Source organism: Triticum aestivum, chromosome 2B (assembly GCF_018294505.1).
Source record: "Triticum aestivum cultivar Chinese Spring chromosome 2B, IWGSC CS RefSeq v2.1, whole genome shotgun sequence".
Lineage (NCBI taxonomy): Eukaryota > Viridiplantae > Streptophyta > Magnoliopsida > Poales > Poaceae > Triticum > Triticum aestivum.
Window position 1 is genome coordinate 142,882,830 of NC_057798.1, and position 20,851 is coordinate 142,903,680.

General features: G+C 51.2%; 3 protein-coding genes across 6 annotated transcripts; 1 reads left to right on the forward strand and 2 right to left on the reverse strand.

Annotated features, from left to right (window-relative positions):
* Window positions 1-76: 76 nt before the first annotated feature.
* On the forward strand, window positions 77-3,069 carry LOC123043941 (uncharacterized). Of its 4 annotated transcripts, none has more exons than XM_044466552.1 (5): window positions 77-221; window positions 593-954; window positions 1,050-1,845; window positions 2,576-2,683; window positions 2,752-3,069. In XM_044466552.1, exons 2-4 carry the CDS (start codon window positions 595-597, stop codon window positions 2,596-2,598), a joined length of 1,179 nt encoding a protein of 392 aa, XP_044322487.1. In that variant the 5' UTR covers window positions 77-221; window positions 593-594; the 3' UTR covers window positions 2,599-2,683; window positions 2,752-3,069. The 4 variants fall into 4 exon arrangements, with proteins under 4 accessions (XP_044322487.1, XP_044322486.1, XP_044322485.1 ...); XM_044466551.1 differs by having other exon boundaries at window positions 164-414; XM_044466550.1 differs by having other exon boundaries at window positions 181-221; window positions 466-954.
* A 299-nt stretch (window positions 3,070-3,368) lies between these two features.
* Window positions 3,369-4,984, reverse strand: LOC123043943 (uncharacterized). Its single transcript, XM_044466555.1, has 3 exons — window positions 4,811-4,984; window positions 3,728-3,890; window positions 3,369-3,634 (listed from the first exon to the last, which is right to left on the reverse strand). The coding sequence occupies exons 2-3, from the start codon at window positions 3,887-3,889 to the stop codon at window positions 3,587-3,589; spliced, it is 210 nt and encodes a 69-aa protein (XP_044322490.1). The 5' UTR covers window position 3,890; window positions 4,811-4,984; the 3' UTR covers window positions 3,369-3,586.
* A 13,224-nt stretch (window positions 4,985-18,208) lies between these two features.
* On the reverse strand, window positions 18,209-19,873 carry LOC123040849 (hydroquinone glucosyltransferase-like). Its single transcript, XM_044463592.1, has one exon. The coding sequence runs from the start codon at window positions 19,833-19,835 to the stop codon at window positions 18,357-18,359; it is 1,479 nt and encodes a 492-aa protein (XP_044319527.1). The 5' UTR covers window positions 19,836-19,873; the 3' UTR covers window positions 18,209-18,356.
* Between the last annotated feature and the right edge of the window lie 978 nt (window positions 19,874-20,851).

Here is a 20,851-nt window from a genome sequence, read left to right on the forward strand (position 1 = left end):
TACCCTCACACACCGCGTGGCGACCGACGTGGGTGGATGAGGTACATCGGGAATAGCCGATCTGTAGAGTGAAGACTCCCAGTCCCATCTGCGCGTGTAACCCTACTCCGGTACTCCTCCCCCCCAACCCCTGCTCCGGATTCCCAATCCCAATCCCATCTCCCCCCGCCGCCCCGCCTCCGCCGTCTCTCCGAGCCACCGCCTGCTCCGCCGCTCCCGAGGTATCACCCCCGCCCCCTCCCTCACTCCCCAGACAGACGACGGCGTCTGAAACACCCTCACTTTCTTCCGCCGCCGATGCGTACCGATCTCTTCCGTGTCCTGCCTCAGATTACCTCTCCGGTCTCCGCTCGCGCCTTAGAGCTCGCCGTCGCATCGCATTGCGGCGGCGCGAGACCCATCCTCCACCTACGGGTCTGCATCCACTTCATAGCAGTCACTGATTATTATTTTTCCCCTTTGAAGCACGCTGCGCTCTGCTGCATGAATAGTGATCCGCGCTTGCTCCGATAAGTTCATGACTCTGCTGCACATCAATCAATCAGAATCAATCAATCAAATTAAGTTTGTCGTATTTTATACTATGTTGTAGTGATGGATCAGAGCGAGGGCTCCGCCAAGGTTGTGCGGGGCAGAGGCAGGAACAAGAGGAAGTGGACAATGGACGAGGACGAGGAGCTGGTCAGGGCCCTCTGCGAGGTGTCCACCGACGCCAGGTTCAGGGCCGAAGGAGGGGGCTTCAAGAACTGCTACACCCAGGGGATAGAGAGCCTGCTCGCGCAGCGGCTGCCCGGCCGCGGCATCAAGGCCAACCCGCACGTCGACTCCCGGCTCAAGGTGCTCAAGCGCAAGTTCCACGCGATCAAGGAGATGCTCGCGTCGCCGGGGTTCTCCTGGGACGGCTCCAGGAAGGTCGTCCGGTGCGAGAAGCAGCGATACGATGAGTACTGCAAAGTGAGCCATGTTTTAGTTAGTGAAGTTGGCATTGCAATAAGCCTTTCTTTGTGATGTGCCTTTCTAGTTTGTACTGACTTGTTTCGTCTCTGCAGGATAATCCTAGAGCTAGGGGGATGTATGGTGTTCCATTTCCGCATTTCGATGTGTTTGATGCGGTGTATGGCAAGGATAGAGCCGCTAGAGAAGTGGTGGAAGTGTCCGAGGAGGCGACCGCCGACATGGAGAATGGGAATACGAGTGAGGCCGGAGATGATGAAGGGGAGGAAGATGGGGTGTCCGATGGACCGTCCGGCCGACCCTTGGACGCTACGTCGAGCTATGAGAAACGGAAGAATTGTAAGTATGGCGGTAAGAGGAAGAGGGCTGAATCGAATTGCCTGTCTTCGGACACGTTGAAGGATGTGCGTGGTCACTATCAGCGCGCCAGCCAGCATGTCGACACGATGGCGGAAGCGATGGAGCTGTTCAAGGATGTACATCGTCACTTTCAGAGCGTTGTTCAGCATGTCGGCGCAATGGCAGCGGCAATGGAGGCGTTCAAGGGCGCATATGATCAATTCCAGAGCGTTGTTCAGAATGCGAGCACCGCCACAACAGCCTTGGAGCAGTTCAAGGATGCACATGATCAGTTTCGAAGTATCACCCAGAATGGCAGCGCGACTGAAGCAGCTATTGAGCCTCATGCTGATCTGCGAGAAAGGTTGTCGCCTGAGGTGCCCCAACAGGATGCCAGAGTAAGGGCCATTGCCGAGATGCAAAAGCTTGGGTTTACCGGGAGCGAGGTGGTCAGCGCTGCAAGTGTTTTCGCAAAGGAACCCGACCAGATGGGCATGTTTTTGGCACTCCCTGAAATCTACAGGAGGGAGTACATACTCAAGATGCTCAATGGTATGTTGACTGATCCTCAAATCCTGTATGAACGCATCGTGCTTCATTGCAATAATAGTTTCAGGCTTGGTTATTCTGAATGTCCGTGTCCAACATTGGCATTTTGGATACAACAAAGTAGAACCTGTAGCCTACATTCCTATCAATTAGACAATTAGTATATCGATTTTGAACATAGATGGGCTATTCGCTTTTGTTCTAGACTTGCATATTTATTCATGTTTGTCTATGAACATTGCTTGCACTCCCTCCGTCCCACAGTATAAGATATTAGCTTGAAAAATGATCTTATATTGTGGACGGAGGGAGTAGTATTTAAGGACAATTATCAATCTCCATACAAGCTCATGCTTGCAACTGCTGAACAACTAGCATAACCAACATTTGTGGAGTGCTAGTTTCTACTATGAGGGGGTATCTGTGTATGTGTTAGAAGTCAAGAACACACTCTTTGTCTAGCTTGTTCTTAGGTGTAGATAGCAACGCCACCCGCTTGCACGAATTTAGAAGGCCATCTGATTTATTTTTATTTTTTGAGGGATAAAATGCCATCTGATAACAGATAAAATGCCCCGTATCTGTTGGAAGTCATGACTCTCATTCTGTGCATAGGGTTTGTCCTCGTTTGTTTATATTTTCTGTCATCTTGTTCAGACTTGAGGGAATCAAATGATCTGGAATGTTTTTCCTTGTCCGGTGAATCTGATTCTTGTCTCATCCCCTTTTTCAGGTGTGCAATCTCGCCATTTTTAGCTTAAGGCGGCATGGGAGGAGTGAAGCTCTAGAAGCTCTAATTCAGTCTAGTTGCAGGAATGGCAATTGAAATTTTGGGAGTAGCACATGTGTAAATTGTTACTCCCTTCGTTCCAAATTACTCATCATGGTTTTAGTTCACGACGAGTCCGTTCCAAATTACTCGTCATGGTTTTAGTTCACGACGAGTAATTTGGAACGGAGGGAGTATATATCTAGCGTCCATCTTAAGTGTTCTAATAGGCTATCCTGTTAACTGAGAAGCCTTGGCATTCCTTTCCTTGCACCGGGCTCAGTGGAAGATGGTACGGCCTGAGGCCCTGGGTAATGGGCAACCTGTCCGATTCCAACAGCATTCCAATCCATTCTGAGTCTTTGATTCCCTGAGCAAAACAACAGCCACCCAAAACTGTAGCTCATCAGACGCGTAGCAAGGAAATTACTCTCTCTCTCTCTCTCTCTCTCTCTCTCTCTCTCTCTCCAAAAAAACTGTTCAGTGTCCTGATGATCAGTGGCGTGAGCTAATTATGTTACTTTGTCACGAAAATACACACAATCCCACTAGATAACAAAGCCTTACAATATATAAGCTCGATGACCACAGATTAGTCGATATATTTTGAGTTTCAACCTCAAACTGTGTAGAACTTGCTGCATCCATACAAACGAGCTGGTGAATTCGCAGACAAAGAAATATGCCATGAATGCGCACATGACGTGCACAGAGGAAGCACCAGTTGAAAAGGAAACGTAGAGCATAAACAACGCAATTAACTGAAAGGATAATGATGCCGATGTTATAGAATCATCATTGCCAGTTTAGCATCAATTTGCTGACATCAAATATCCACAAATACCGACAAAAGAGAACTGGAAATGGACTCGAGTCTTTCTCTGACAATATTATTTGCATACGAAGATGACATCATAGCTTGGGCAGTATCGCTTCCATGCCGCTTACTGAGATACTAGCAAAAGCCACAGAAATTCACTCCTTTTTCCCGATCCCGTTAGACATGTTGTAGATCCCACGACCCTGTTTGTTAGCCACGAGACATGTCAATGACTGAGTAGACGCGATATCAAAGAGCACAAGTAACCAAGGCATCAGATGAGATTTTGAACTTACAATCATGAACAAGCTGGCGCCAGCAAGCGCAAGGGGAATGGCAACAGAGGTGACCACATCGTAACGGCCTTTAAGGTGGATATGCTTGCTCAGCTTCTGGAAATACTGCTGCTTCTGAACGAGCTTCTCGCGTGGGTAAAATGGTGCTTCTTCTAGCGTCATCCTGCATACAAAAACTACTCTTTCAATCCTAACCCTTAGATGGAAGAGCAATTGCCATAGATAGTTCTAGTATAATCATTGCATTACAGCTGTGAACATCTCAAGATTCAGCAACAACGAACTTTGAATACATGAAGCTGGTTTTAACTCCTATGCAGGTTTCTAACAGTTAATCAGCTACTCTCACAAGCAACTACCGAAATGGGGAATGATTACTTAATGTACAATCCACTACGTTACTTCATCTAATAGGCATTTTTTAACCCAAAGGATTCTTTCTGAGCAACTCAATGTATTTGAATTTAGCACATTAACACAACACTTCCATGATCAGCAAATTCAAAGTGTTGTATATCTTCTACCAGTAACATGGAAATTTCTAGGCTATCATTGATCATGACCAGAACCACCCACATACCATTGAATCAGGAACCCAAAAAAATTCATGTGCGCTCACCAAGTTACAGCAGATCTAATAATGAACCAAAGAGATTTCGATGAGCACGCACAACATTACTAACCTAGCAACAACATAATGCTTCCAAAGAAAGGCATTTCAAACAGATTACCCAATCTCAACCTAGGCTAAACAAACGCCAGTAGAGCACATCGGACCGAGACCGAGGCCCGAGGAGACAACCACCGACCCTAAAGCGCAAGAGCATATGCATCGAAATGTCCGCGCCGCCAGGCGAATCTCCCGGACCAGTAAAACGCATCGAGGGGGTCAGCGGCGCGTCGCGGACCAGCGACTAGATCCACCACGCATACGCAGGGATTGACGAAACCGCACGGACGCACACGACGGCTCGTTCGCCTCGCATCGCATCGAGGAAGCGGGGCCTCTCGTCCCCTCGTGCTGGGTTACGAGAGATCGTGGGGAGATCGGGGTAGGAGGGGAGAAGGGAGATCGCCGCGTACCTGGCTGGCTGGGGCGCGCGGGGGGCGGGAAGCGACGGGGTGGCCGGCGGCGGCGGGTGGATCTGGAGGCTGGGGATTGGGGGTAGCGTTGTGACCTGGAAGGGACGAGGAAGGGAGGGGAAGAAGGGGTCGAGCGGGTGCCGTGGGGTTGTTGGGTCAGTTGGGCCTCTTCGTCGGCCCATCAAAGACCTGGGAATTTATGGTGGGTCGTAAAGAATGCAGGGAATTTTTGTTTTCTTTTGTTTCCTTTTTCAAGAGAAAGATATTAAAAAAAATTCAATGCTTAACCTTGGGGATTACAATCGTTTTGGTACAGAAAATCAATCTCATGGGGGCCTGCTCTCAGCCACACATCAATTCACATGTTATGGTGACCTAATTGAGCAAGACAATGGGTAACACTGTTACCGGCAATGACGCGCTATACCAATGTAATAGTTGTCTATCTGGTTGAAGAAGACTCTTTATCTCACCAATGATGGAGGCATTCGGGGATAGATCCACGTCTAACTTCTTGATCATATTAGCAGCCACCTCAGAGTCGATTTCGACAATGAATGGTTCCGTGCTCCAGTCGTAGTCTAAGGCAATACATGCATCTAGCTCTACCTCTAGCAGGCTATTTGCAAGTGTGCAAGTGATGGCATGACATAAAGGTGACCGATCCTTCTTATTCTCGGAGATCAAGCTAGCAACCCCTTCCTGCTCGCATCTGCGTCATAGGCCCCATCAACATTCAACTTGTTCCAGTCTGCGGGCGAATTGCCCCAATGGTACAGTGGCCTACCAATGGTTTGAGCCATGCCCTACTACTGCTTATTCTTGTTTCTTACCCCAATATGCCTAGTGGGTTCTGTTGTATGCACAAAAGGGACCCGATGTCCCTGCATAAAAATTGGTTGGAGGCTTCCACCGGCGGCGGTTGCTTGTGATGGACGGTCTCATTTCTCACATGTTGTATCCTCCAAAGCATCATCGGCAATGGAAGGCAGTCTTGCTCATCGCAGTTGGCTATCTGGTGGACCAACCAATCCGCCCCAATGTCGATAACGTCTTTGACATTTGTCATATGAAATTATTTCTTCATTGCTCGCCATAGTTGGACGGCCAGAGGGCATATACAAAAAGCATAGAAGGTATCCTCTTGGTCCATTTCACATAATAAGAACACATCAAATTTTGCAAGCTTGCGAATCAGTTTATTTTCCATCATAGCCAACGAATTTGTTGCAAGTTTCCAAGCAAAAGCTTTTGCTTTCTTTTTTGTCTAGCTACTAAAATGTTTCAGTCCACTAGGTTGTTTTTTCATGTTCATAGATTCAACAGGCGTTTTAAAATGTTACTGAAACTTCACTTGCATCCTAAGCTCCTACTCCATTTTCGCCTCACGCTAGGGGTTTTCTCCTCTCAGCGGCGAGAACTGACGTAGGTAATGGCGCAGCTACATAGGGGGCAAAAACTGGGTTATGGCCCGCCCAACCTAGGAAGAAACCAGTGAAGAGTGTGGGCCGAATTGGGCTGTTAGGACAATTTTTGCATGCTTTTCAGTATTTTAGCTCATATAATTGAAATTTTTATCTCAAAAAATGTAACTAAAACTTTTGGTTCCCCAAAAGAAATGCAATATAAAAATGAACCCCATGTTTAAAGCAATAACAAGGCAAGTGATTAGTTTCTTTTTCTTTTTTGTCACTTCTTCACTACTAATGGCTAACCCATGGTCCCCTCTTGGCCAGTGACGCGACTTTGCCACCATTTTATTCGCCTACGCCCATCTTGGGTGACCCAGCGATGTGCCAGACGACACAAATGGCAACGGATTGGTGTCGGTGATAAACTTGGTTGTGATCTTTCCTTTTTTTGCATAGTCTTCTGTTGTTTTGTAGGAGATGAGGAATGCAGCACAGGTGCCCATGTTAGACCTTTGTCTAACATTTCGAATGTTATATCTTAGGGTTGCTTTTGATGTTTGTATTTAGCACATTGTCTTTGCAGTGTGCATCATGATGATGCAGAGAGGCCGGTCTTTCCCTGTTTGAAAAAACAGGTTAGAAGGCTGTGTTAGGATTATTATTTTGGGTAGCGCTAAAACTCGGTCGACTGAGTTCTAGTGAAGTCTCAGTCGACCAGCCTAGGCATTAGATTTTGTTACGGCGCACACCCCCAGCGCTGAGATGGGCCGGCCCATATCGCGTCCCACTTTCCGGCTATAAGTGATGCAAAAAAGAGTGCGAGCAACAGGTTTCGTACCTACGACCTCGCCGTGCAACGAAGCTGCGTTAGCCAACTCAACCAATAGCATGCACGTGTTTACAGACAATCTTTCCACTACTTTATCATTTCTTCATTTTATTCTTCCTTTTCTTTTTCCTATTATTTTTTTCCTTTCTACCAACAAGAAAATGGGAACTTTTTAAAATTCGTGAAATTTTTAAAATTTAATGAACTTTTATCAAATCGATGAACTTTTTTCAAAATTCGACGAAAATTTTAAAATTACATGAACTTTTTAAAACGTGAACAATTATTGAGAACATGAACAAAAATTTATATACGATGAGTGATTTTCAAATATACACTGAACATTTTTTTGGTGTATGATGAACAATTTTTAACTACACAGCGAACATTTTGGTGATATACATTGAAATAATTTAAAACATATTATACATTTTTTTGATATAAGATGAACAAAATTTATACATTGAACACTTTTGTAATATAATCTGAACAATTTTTAACTACACATTGAACAATTTTGTGATATGCGCTGAAAAACCATTTAAATACCCATTGAACATTTTTGTAATATAATCTGAACAATTTTTAACTACACATTGAACAATTTTGTGATATGCGCTGAAAAACCATTTAAATACCCATTGAACATATTTTGATGTACACTGAACGTTTTTGTTAAATTTGTGAACTTTTTTTGAAGTTTGTATACTTTTTTTCAATACCAATGAACTTTTTTTCAAAATCGGTGAACTTTTTCAGAATCGATGAACTTTTTTCAAAATTGATGAACGTTTTTTTTTTCAAATTTCATGAACTTTTCGTAGAACCGATAAACTTTTTTCAAATTCGATGAACTTTTTTCCTAATTTGATGAACTTTTTTCAAATTGATGAACTTTTCTTTCAAATTCGATGAGCATTTTTTAAAATCGATGAACTTTTTTCTAATTCACTCAACTTTTATTAAACATCAATGAACTATTTTTTTAATTTCGTTAAGTTTTTTCAAAATTTGATTTAGTCTTTTTCATAAAAAAATTCAAATTTTCCAAATTGTTTGCAAATAATTCGCAAATCTAATAAATAGCGCCGATGCATTGGTTCATAATTGTTTCGCGTTCTTTGTAGTCACTAGTCATGACGAGCCGTAGTGGTTAGCGAAACAGTTCCTTTGTTGTAGCCGCAAGTAGTGAGGTCGAGTGCCTGTATCTGCACTTTTTTTCGCGAGACGTTTTTACCTTCTACTGCGCGCGGTGGGCCGGCCCATGGGGTGCGGCATGCGAGCGCCAGCTGCCTGAACCGGCGCTTAAGGCGCCGGTTAGGAGCTCCCGACGTTTTGTATTGGGCTGCTTTCTTTTGTCTTTGTTTTTTTTTCTGTGAGGGTGAGGCTTGCTTGCGTGGTGGGCTGCCCAGGGGTTGGAGCCTTTTTCTTTGTCAGTCGGTTTTTCTCTTCATTTGTTTGTTGGTCTGCCATTTTTTTCTATCTGTTTTTCATTTTCTATTTACTCCTTTTGTATATGTTTGATTTTCCCTTCTCTTTTCCTTCTTCATGTGTTTTGTGCTCTTCCTCATTTATTTATTTAGTTATATGATGTTTCCTCTTAATTTTTATTTTAGCCTTTTTTTGATAATTTGTTCCTGTTTTTATTTTTTATTTTTTGGTATTCTTTATATTTCTATTGCACTAGCTTTCATTGTATGCTTTTTTGCATGGTCCTTTTCATTGTATGTAACATGAGTTGTGTGAATGTCTATAACGCAACCTATAATTACACGTGTCACAATGCGTCTGTAACTATAAGGAATACAACACCGCTGTAACTTGAGGAGGGTGGGGGAGGGATGTTTTCTAGTTGCATGTCCATCACTAGAGCTGCAATTGCACCTACGCAACGTGCCTGCAACTGCAAGGGGTACAACGTGACTGCAACTAGAGGGGATGGATGTTTACCAGTTGCATGTCCACCACTAGAGTTGCAACGGCATGTTTTGCAACCCGCTTGCAATCACAAGGGATACAATACGATTGCAACTGGAGTGGGGGTGTCGACTAGGTGCATGTCCACAACAAGAGTCGCAACTGCACGTGTCGCAACCCGCCTGCAACTGTAGGAGGGATGTCGACCAGTTGCATGTCCACCATTAAAATTGCAACTGCACGCATCACAACCCGCCTGCAACTGCAAGGGTTAAAACGCGACTGCAACTAGAGGAGGAGGGATGTCGGCTAGTTACATGTCCACCACTAGAGTTGCAACCGCACATGTCGCAACTCACTTGCCGCGGCAATGCGTACAACACGACTACAACTAGAGTGAGGAAGGCCAGTTGCATGTCCACCACTAGAGTTGCAACTACACATGTCGCAACCCAGCTGCACCTGCAAGGTATACAACGCGATTGTAACTGGAGGGTGAGGGGTCCAGTTGCATTCCACCACTAGAGCTGCAACTGCACGTGTCGCAACCCACATGCAACTGTAAGGGATACAACGTGACAACTAGAGGGTGAGGGGGCCAGCTGCATGTCCACCGCTAGAGTTTGCAGCTGCAAGTGTTGCAACCCGCCTGCAACTGCAAAGGTACAATGCGACTGCAACTGAAGGGGAGGAATTGCATGTCCATCATTAGAGCTGCAACTACAGGTGTCGCAACCTACCATCACCAACAAGGGGTACAACACGAATGAAACTGGTGCAGGCATGGTCTTTTTATTTGTTAATTTTCATTTATATTAATAGTACAAAAATGTAAAAAGAAATATTATCAAAATAATGAAGAAAGCAGGAAAATGGACCGGAAATGAAGGTTATAGAATTGATCTGCCCAAAAAAACGGGCTGCTTTTGCTAGCCCCACTAGCGACGGACTTGACGAGGGCTTATAGTAAGAAGAAAAACCAACTACCGATCCAGCCCAACACGGAGAAGTCACGACCTAGCGAAAGCAGAGGCATACATGAGTTGAGATATGTCACACTCACACACTTGCTTCTATTCATCCATCAGAGTACATATATACAGATTACAGGAGAGAGAAGTAGAGAACGTGGGAGAGTACAATGGCATGAGCCGGCTATCGCTAGCATGCAGGAGAAGATAAGTACGATGTACGTGGGCTGTTGGAGACGCGCACGACTCGGGCTGCATGGCTAGCCACCTGACGTGCGGGACGTGGGCACGTTCCACCCCCCCCCCCATGTCCATCACTAGAGATGCAATTGCACCTAAGTAACGTGCCTGCAACTGCAAGGGGTACAACGTGACTGCAACTAGAGGAGATGGATGTTTACCAGTTGCATGTCCACCACTAGAGTTGCAACGGCATGTTTTGCAACCCGCTTGCAATCACAAGGGATACAATACGATTGCAACTGGAGTGGGGGTGTCGACTAGGTGCATGTCCACAACAAGAGTCGCAACTGCACATGTCGCAACCTGCCTGTAACTGTAGGATGGATGTCGACCAGTTGCATGTCCACCATTAAAATTGCAACTGCACGCATCACAACCCGCCTGCAACTGCAAGGGTTAAAACGCGACTGCAACTAGAGGAGGAGGGATGTCGGCTAGTTACATGTCCACCACTAGAGTTGCAACCGCACATGTCGCAACTCACTTGCCGCGGCAATGCGTACAACACGACTACAACTAGAGTGAGGGAGGCCAGTTGCATGTCCACCACTAGAGTTGCAACTACACATGTCGCAACCCAGCTGCACCTGCAAGGTATACAACGCGATTGTAACTGGAGGGTGAGGGGTCCAGTTGCATTCCACCACTAGAGTTGCAACTGCACGTGTCGCAACCCACATGCAACTGTAAGGGATACAACGTGACAACTAGAGGGTGAGGGGGCCAGCTGCATGTCCACCGCTAGAGTTTGCAGCTGCAAGTGTTGCAACCCGCCTGCAACTGCAAAGGTACAATGCGACTGCAACTGAAGGGGAGGAATTGCATGTCCATCATTAGAGCTGCAACTACAGGTGTCGCAACCTACCATCACCAACAAGGGGTACAACACGAATGAAACTGGTGCAGGCATGGTTTTTTTATTTGTTAATTTTCATTTATATTAATAGTACAAAAATGTAAAAAGAAATATTATCAAAATAATGAAGAAAGCAGGAAAATGGACCGGAAATGAAGGTTATAGAATTGATCTGCCCAAAAAAACGGGCTGCTTTTGCTAGCCCCACTAGCGACGGACTTGACGAGGGCTTATAGTAAGAAGAAAAACCAACTACCGATCCAGCCCAACACGGAGAAGTCACGACCTAGCGAAAGCAGAGGCATACATGAGTTGAGATATGTCACACTCACACACTTGCTTCTATTCATCCATCAGAGTACATATATACAGATTATAGGAGAGAGAAGTAGAGAACGTGGGAGAGTACAATGGCATGAGCCGGCTATCGCTAGCATGCAGGAGAAGATAAGTACGATGTACGTGGGCTGTTGGAGACGCGCACGACTCGGGCTGCATGGCTAGCCACCTGACGTGCGGGACGTGGGCACGTTCCACCCCCCCATGTCCATCACTAGAGCTGCAATTGCACCTACGCAACGTGCCTGCAACTGCAAGGGGTACAATGTGACTGCAACTAGAGGGGATGGATGTTTACCAGTTGCATGTCCACCACTAGAGTTGCAACGGCATGTTTTGCAACCCGCTTGCAATCACAAGGGATACAATACGATTGCAACTGGAGTGGGGGTGTCGACTAGGTGCATGTCCACAACAAGAGTCGCAACTGCACGTGTCGCAACCTGCCTGCAACTGTAGGAGGGATGTCGACCAGTTGCATGTCCACCATTAAAATTGCAACTGCACGCATCACAACCCGCCTGCAACTGCAAGGGTTAAAACGCGACTGCAACTAGAGGAGGAGGGATGTCGGCTAGTTACATGTCCACCACTAGAGTTGCAACCGCACATGTCGCAACTCACTTGCCGCGGCAATGCGTACAACACGACTACAACTAGAGTGAGGGAGGCCAGTTGCATGTCCACCACTAGAGTTGCAACTACACATGTCGCAACCCAGCTGCACCTGCAAGGTATACAACGCGATTGTAACTGGAGGGTGAGGGGTCCAGTTGCATTCCACCACTAGAGTTGCAACTGCACGTGTCGCAACCCACATGCAACTGTAAGGGATACAACGTGACAACTAGAGGGTGAGGGGGCCAGCTGCATGTCCACCGCTAGAGTTTGCAGCTGCAAGTGTTGCAACCCGCCTGCAACTGCAAAGGTACAATGCGACTGCAACTGAAGGGGAGGAATTGCATGTCCATCATTAGAGCTGCAACTATAGGTGTCGCAACCTACCATCACCAACAAGGGGTACAACACGAATGAAACTGGTGCAGGCATGGTTTTTTTATTTGTTAATTTTCATTTATATTAACAGTACGAAAAATGTAAAAAGAAATATTATCAAAATAATGAAGAAAGCAGGAAAATGGACCGGAAGTGAAGGTTATAGAATTGATCTGCCCAAAAAATGGGCTGCTTTTGCTAGCCCCACTAGCGACGGACTTGACGAGGGCTTATAGTAAGAAGAAAAACCAACTACCGATCCAGCCCAACATGGAGAAGTCACGACCTAGCGAAAGCAGAGGCATACATGAGTTGAGATATGTCACACTCACACACTTGCTTCTATTCATCCATCAGAGTACATATATACAGATTACAGGAGAGAGAAGCAGAGAACGTGGGAGAGTACAATGGCATGAGCCGGCTATCGCTAGCATGCAGGAGAAGATAAGTACGATGTACGTGGGCTATTGGAGACGCGCACGACTCGGGCTGCATGGCTAGCCACCTGACGTGCGGGACGTGGGCACGTTCCACCCCCCCCCCCCCCCCCGCAGTCGAAACGTGGGGTTCGTCGACGTTGAGACTGGACCGAAAGTCGAGGAAGACGCCCGTTGGTAGCCCCTTGGTGAAGATGTCGGCGAACTGCGAGCTCGTCGGTACGTGGAGAACATGGATCTCACCCAGTGCCACACGCTCACGCACGAAGTGAAGGTCGATCTCGATGTGCTTGGTGCGTTGGTGTTGCACCGGGTTGCTCGACATGTAGACAGCACTAATGTTGTCGCAGTAGACGACCGTGGCACGTGATGGCGGTTGGTGAAGCTCGCCAAGGAGTTGGCGGAGCCACACCGACTCGGCGACGACGTTGGCGACCGCCCTGTACTCGGCCTCGGCGCTCGAACGAGAAACGGTGCTTTGCCGTTTAGATGACCACGTGAGGAGGTTGGAGCCGAGGAAGACACAATAGCCCGAGGTGGACTTGCGCGTGTCGGGGCAGCTGGCCCAGTCGGCGTCGGAGTAAGCCACGAGCTCGGTGCCGGCGTCGCGATGGATTCAGAGGCCGAGGTGAGTCGTGCCACGCAGATACCGAAGGATGCGCTTCACGAGCTGGAAGTGGTGGAGCGCGCCGAGGTCGGTCACGGGGGGCATGCATGAACATACAACACTGTTGAATGGCATAAGAGAGATCGGGCCGCGTCAACGTGATGTACTGCAGCGCCCCAGCCAGGCTGCGGTAGAGCTACGGGTCGTGGAAGAGCGGGCCAGTGTCGGTGGAGAGCTTGGCCAGCGTGTCGACCGGAGTGGAGATGGGCTTGCAGTTGAGCATGCCGGCACGGTCGAGGATCTCTAGGGCGTACTATTCCTGGGAAAGGAACAAGCCACGCGTAGTGGTGGTGATGTTGATGCCGAGGAAGTGGTGGAGCGCGCCGAGGTCGGTCATAGAGAACTCGCGGTGAAGAGCCTGGATGACGGAGTCGAGCACCGCGCCCGAGCTGGCGGTGAGGATGATGTCGTCGACGTAGAGGAGCAGGTAGGCGAGGTGAGCACCACGCCGAAGGACGAAGAGCGACGAGTCCGCCCGCGATGCGACGAAGCCAAGGCTCCGCAGGTACGTCGTGAACCTGGTGAACCACGCCCGAGGCGCCTGCTTGAGACCGTAGAGAGAACGGTTCAGCCAGCACACATGCGAGGGCGAGGTGGCGTCGACGAAGCCGGAAGGCTGGTGGCTGTAGACCGTCTCCGCAAGATGGCCGTGGAGGAAGGCGTTCTTGACGTCCAGCTGATGTATGGGCCACGACTTGCCGGCGGCGAGGCTCAGGACAGTCCGGACGTCGGCCGGTTTGACCACCGGACTGAACGTCTTGTCGTAGTCGACACCGGCCCGTTGCGTGAAGCCGCGAAGCACCCACCGCGCCTTGTACCGGGCGAGAGTGCCGTCCGGATGAAACTTGTGCTGGAAAATCCACTTCCCTGTAACGACGTTGGCACCTACAGGACGAGACACTAAATACCAAGTATTATTCCGCATCAGTGCGTTATACTCCTCTAGCATCACAGCATACCAGTTGGGGTCTCGAAGGGCAGCGCGATAGGAAGAGGGGATAGGACTGATGGAAGGCGTCGAGGCGTGAAGTGCTTTTGGTTGTGCAAAGCCGGACTTGCTATGGGTGCGCATGCTGTGTAGATTAGCCGGTGGTGTAACCGGGACAGCGCGTGGTGGTAGAGGGGTTGCATGGACTAGAGTGGTTGGGACAGTTGGCGCGCATGTACTGGTTGCATGGGAGCTATCTGAGGCGGCAGGTGGTGGAGAGGTGGGGCTGCATGCAGGGGGAGGGGAGCAAGGCGCGCGGGGCGAGGCGGCCAGTGGGCTGGCTGGTGTGGGTGGCGGGTCCCGCGGGCTGGCAGGGGAGTGGCGCGCGGGGGTTGGCGGGCGAGGGGATTGCGCAGGCGATGCATGTAGGGGAGGCGGGTCCTGCGAGCCGAGTGGATCGGGGCGGGGAGACCGGATTGGCTCGGGGGCGCGCGGGGATCCCGAGGGCGGGTACGAGGTAGGTGCGTAGGATACGGGGTGGATTGGGTCGGGATTTTCTGTGGCCAGGGGAGTTGCGGAGGAGCGCGGTGATCGGCAGAGAAGTAGGGAAAAACACTCTCGTCGAACGTGACGTGCCGATAAATAATCACCTTGCGAGTGGATAAATCTAGGCATCTATGGCCCTTGTGCTCTAGGGGGTACCCGAGGAAAACACAACGAGATGAGCGGGGAGCGAGTTTATGCGTACTAGTAGCGATGGTGTTGGGAAAACACAAACACCCAAAGGCACGCATGTGGTCATATGTGGGATGCTGGCCAAGAAGAGCGAAGTGAGGCGTCACGAAGTTGATGGCTGAGGAGGGACGGCGGTTGAGAATGTAGGTGGTGGTATGGAGTGCTTCGACCCAAAAAGGGGGTGGGAGGTGTGCGTGGATGAGGAGCACACGGAGTACGTCGTTGGTGGTGCGTATGAGGCGCTCAACTTTCCCGTTTTGTGGTGAGGTGTGCGGGCAAGATAAACGGAAGGAGACACCGTTTTTGGAGAAGAGCTCGCGTAAGGAAGTGGTGAGGAACTCGCCACCGTTGTCGCATTGCATACATTGAATCGTGACGTGAAATTGTGTACGAACATACGCAAAGAAGCGAGTGATGGTGTCGGCGGTGTCGGATTTGTTACGCAAGGGAAACGTCCAGGAGTAGTGGGAGTAGTCATCAAGAAGCACGAGGTAATATTGAAACCCAGAGAAGCTATGCACCGGCGAGGTCCACAAGTCACAATGTATTAACTGGAAGGGCGCACTTGTTTTAGTAATGGAGTGGGAAAAAGGCAGTCGAGGCTGCTTGCCAAGTTGACATGATGAGCAAACGGAAGTGCTAGGCATATGTTTATTACAAGTTGGAAGAAAATCACGTGCAAGAATAGAAACTGATTTATTGCTAGCATGCCCTAAGCGAAGATGCCATATGTCATCGGTGGCGACGGAGAGCACTGCTTGGACGCCGGAGTTGTTGAAGAAAGGATAGAGGTCCCCATGGCTATTGGACCTCATGATTAGCTTCCCCGTGGCTAGGTCCTTCACGGAAAAACCGAAAGGGTCAAACGTGATGGAGCAAAAATTATCTTGAGTGAAACGACGTACATAAATCAAGTTCTTGATGATAGTAGGAGATATAAGTACATCATTCAGTGCAAAGTTTGAAAGAGAGGCAGAACCTACGACTGTAATGGGGAGACGAGAAACGTTGCCTACTAGGATGCCAGAGGAATGACGCAATGAGGGAGAGCCATACGAGGTGAGGAGGTCCGTCTTACCAGCGACGTGCGACGTAGCGCCCGTGTCGAGGAACCAGTCCGGCGTGCCGCCGGCGTGCTGCTGCTGCATGGAGAGGCCCTGGAGAGCAGCGTACAGCTGATTGTACTGCTCCCAGGTAGGCCCGCTCGAAGACGACGAGTGCACGGGGTAGGCCTGATGTGGTGCAGGAGGACGTGGGCCTAGGACGCCGGCGGCGTTCGGCGCAGCCCAAGGGGCCCGTGGTGCAGGCAGGCCGGGGAGGAGGGCGCCGTATGGAGCGAAGAAGCCAGTCGGGGGCTGCGGCCCGGCTGGAGCGGCGCTGCGTCCAGCGGGAGCGCCACCAGATGACTGGCGGCCGCGGCCGCGGCCACGACCACGCCCACGCCCGCGCGAGCCACTGCCCCTGTCGCCTGGGGGAGATGCAGTGGGGCCCTTGCCCTTGTTGGCGGAGTCGCTGCCTGATCCGCGACCAGGGAAGGGAGAGGGGCCACCACTCGGGGCGTGCCCGAGGTGAGAGCAGCGGCGGGGAGTTCCGGACGGCCGTCCAGCCGAGCCCGCTCGTTGGCGGAGATCTCCTCCATGAGGAGGCGAGAGCGGGCCTGCACGAAGGAGGGGAATGGCGACTGCATCGGGAGGAGCGTCGCCATGATCTGGAACTTGCGGTTGAGGCCGCGGATGAGCTGGAGCGTGAGAGCCTGATCGGAGATGTGCTCGCCGACGTCCTCGAGAGCGTCGGCCAGGGACTTGAGCCTCCTGCTGTATTCGGCGACGGAGAGGTCGCCCTGGACGAGGTTCCGGAACTCGGCGCCGAGGATGACGGCGCGGCCCGGCTGGTTGTCCATGAAGAGGACGTGGAGCTGGGTCCAGATGTCATAGGCGGTGCTGTCCGGGGATGCCACGACGTCCAGGAGCTCCTCGGTGACGACGCCGTGCATCCACAACACCATGGACAAGTCGTCGTCTCGCCACACGGCGCTCTGGCCGAGCGGGTCGGTGGCGGCGTCGAGGTGATGCTGAACCTCATGTTTGCAAGCGATGATGTAAAATAGTTGACGCCAGCGCGAGTAGTTACCGGACTCGAGATGAAGCTTGCTGGTGAAGTAGTGCGCGATGGAGGGCGGGAGGCCGGCAGTGGAGGAAGGACCGGCGTCGGAGCGCCCCGGGCCGAGGTGGGTGACGACAGCGCTGCCGGGGCCGCCCAGCGTGAGGCGCGGGACGGGGGTGCTGCCGGCGGTGCGCAGGACGCCGGTGGCTGGCTGGGCAGAGGGCGCCGCACGGGGCGCCGAGGTGGACGAGGAAGGAGCCGCGACGCCTTCAGGGACTGGCGTCTTGCCCAAGTCGCCGAGGTGCGCACGGCGGGGCGCGGGTGCAGCCGGGGTGGTGGTGACCGCGGCAGCGGGAGCTGCCTGAGAAGGTGCAGCCGCAGCGGGAATGGCCGCGGCGACGTGAACGGCGGCGAACGGAGCGGACGCCGGCGCGTCGAAGTCGGCCGAGCGGGTGCGGCGGAAAAAACAATGCATGGCGGAAGCGTTGAGAGAAAGAGGGATCGGGATGCTGATATCTGATACCAAGTTGAGATATGTCACACTCACACACTTGCTTTTATTCATCCATTAGAGTACATATATACAAATTACAGGAGAGAGAAGCAGAGAACGTGGGAGAGTACAACGGCATGAGCCGGCTATCGCTAGCATGCAGGAGAAGATAAGTACGATGTACGTGGGCTGATGGAGAGGCGCATGACTCGGGCTGCATGGCTAGCCACCTGACGTGCGGGACGTGGGCACGTTCCAACAACATGGTCAGCTCGTCAGGGCCACATGCATGCCACGTCAGTGGACTGTGACTTCGTCAAGTCTCAGTCGACTGAGACCTAGACAAACTCTTTTATTTTTAAAATAATTTGAATTGCTTACCACACGATAACACCTAATGGGTGTGTTAGGACTTAGAGTCGGTTTTTTAAAATAAAAACCAGATCCATATGCCACGTATTCATAGATGTAGCACGCGTTATATCACTTCAGACGAAATGACCACAAGACGACAACAAAATAATAAAGTACTTCATGCACGACACTGCAAATAAATACGATGAGCGCCATGGAGACCATGCAGTACATGCATGCGCACGCCCATTCCTGCATGTGTTTTACTTCGCGGTGCCGAGCGCCGCCTTCCACTTTACGGCGACCTGCTCGAGCGCCCGGCGCGACGGCCCCTCCGGCAACCACGCACGTGCTGCCGCTTTCTGCAGGTCCTCGACCCGGCGGCGCACCTTCTGACCGCCCTCCACGAGCTCCTTCACAGCTTTGGCGATCTCGTGGCGCGTCACCAAGCATCGGCCGTCCTCTCGTGCTGGCGGCACCCGCAGCGCCATCCCGAGCTTCTCTTCCAGGAGAACGGCGTTCATCCTCTGCTCCGCGTACAGCGGCCACGCGAGCATGGGCACGCCGCAGCCCACGCTCTCCAGCGTCGAGTTCCACCCGCAGTGCGACACGAAGGCGGCCGTCGCAGGGTGAGCCAGCACGCGCACCTGAGGCGCCCACGCCGCCACGGCTAGGCCCCTCCCACTTGTCCTCGCCAAGAAGCCCTCGGGGAGCCACGCCAACGGATCGTCGCCGCCGGCACCGCAACGGCCGACGTCGGTGCTTGGCATCCGCACGACCCAAAGAAACCTTTGGCCGCTCGCCTCGAGACCAGCCGCGAGCTCGGCCGTCTGCTCCACAGAAAGTGCTCCGCCGCTCCCGAAGGCGACGTACACCACAGAACCGGCCGGCTGACGATCAAGCCACTCCAAGCACGGCGACAACGCACCGGCGGTGGGTTCGTGGCGGTCTGTCTGCCTGACGAATGGCCCCACGGGGAACACCGGCGGGAAGAAGAACGCGCATGAACCTTGTTCCGGCACCGCCAGCTGCTTGAACGCTTCCACGGTAGCAGGTTCCATCTCGTAGAACGTGTTCACCAGCACGCCATCGGCGAGGCAGTAGCTCCGGCCCCACTCGACAAGTTGCGGGTAAAGCTGGTGCTCCGGGTCCGGGAGGTCCGCGCCGCATAGCGAGACGCCGCCGGGAAGCTCGAGAGGCACCACAAGATCGCGGTATTCGCCGGGAGCGGCGCCTTGGTTGAGCTCAACGATGTGGCGTGTGAAGGCGACATAGGCCAGGCTGCTAGGGACGAAGAGGTATCCCGGGACGCCGAGCTCGACGGCGATGGGCAGCGCACTGGAGCAGAAGAAGTCCGGCACCAGCGCGGCGAGCGGGGCTGTACTGGAGTTGCTGATGGAGCGGACGAGGGCGCGGATATTGGGGAGGGAGCGGCGGCTGAGCTCCACGAGCACGCCGCCGTTGCGGGCGGTGGCGGGGAGGTCGTCGATCTGAACGGCGGGGAGCGCGGCGGTGGCGACGGAGGCGGGGAGGCAAGCAAGTAGTTCTGGGGCGGAGAAGTTGGTGAACGTGACAACCGTGGCCGCGAAGCCATGGAGCTCGACGAGCCGCCGCGCCAGCTCGGCCAGGGGGATGAGGTGGCCGGCGCCGGGGCTAGCCAGAAGTACGACGTGCGGGCGCTCCGCCAGCCGCTCTGCAGGTGGCGCTGCGGCCACGGAGCCCACGCTGCTCAACGACTCCATACGCCGGCTATGCTTGTGCGACCTCCATGCCGTGTACATATAAGGAGAAAACCGCGTGTTACGCGTGATACGAATGTGTGCTACTCGTGATACCAATGCCGACATGCACTTGGGCATCAGTGCACTATTGTGCAATTATGTGCGCGTTTTGTGCCACTGCTCACCATCTGTACATATATTGTGATTTGTGTCGAATCTCCTCCATTCGATTACCCCCCCCCCCCCCCCCCCCCCCAACCCACCCACCCATCCACCCATCCACCGACACACACGCAAAAAAAATCATTTTCGTAAGGCACATACATTTTTCTAAATTTGAAATTTGAACAAACATATATGGCAAATCTTATCTGGGAACGTCATATTTTTATTCCCCATAAGGGCATGGACAACGCTCCATATTGGACAACTACCTCAGCCCTACACGTCGGATGCGACGCAGTTGTGGAGGAAAAACGAAAAAATGTAGCTGCCTGCAGGGTCGAACCGGTTCCTGCAGAAGAGGCCGGTGCTTCACCAGAAAAGTAGGACAGAAAGGGAAGAAAGAGGCAAAGTGATGGACTAAAGTGTACAGGATTTAAGCTTAGGAGAAAAAAGATGACAGAGAGATGACACACGAGGGGACCATGTTGGGTTGGATGAATGTAGTGCTTCACGTCTCCCCTCTTACGTGGAATCTGGAGCAGCACTATACCAGTGCCTTCATTGTACATGCCCTAACGCCTTAACTCACGTTGGATGGGTAAAGTGAAAAATTGTGCAGTATCGCTAGGTACTGACACATCCTCAACCGTTCCTCTTTGCATCCAGATTAGTGCTACTTTTTTCTGTATAAGATGTCAATTTTTTTTCTCAGATGAATACACATCAATATAAATATAGAGGGGTCCACATAAGATAGTGAGAAGGAGAAAAAAAACCTGCATGCACAAAGATCCCCTCTCCAGCTAAAGACTTGCATTTATTTTTCTAATATCATTTTGAATGGCTTACAACTTTTTTTTACCAAAAAATTG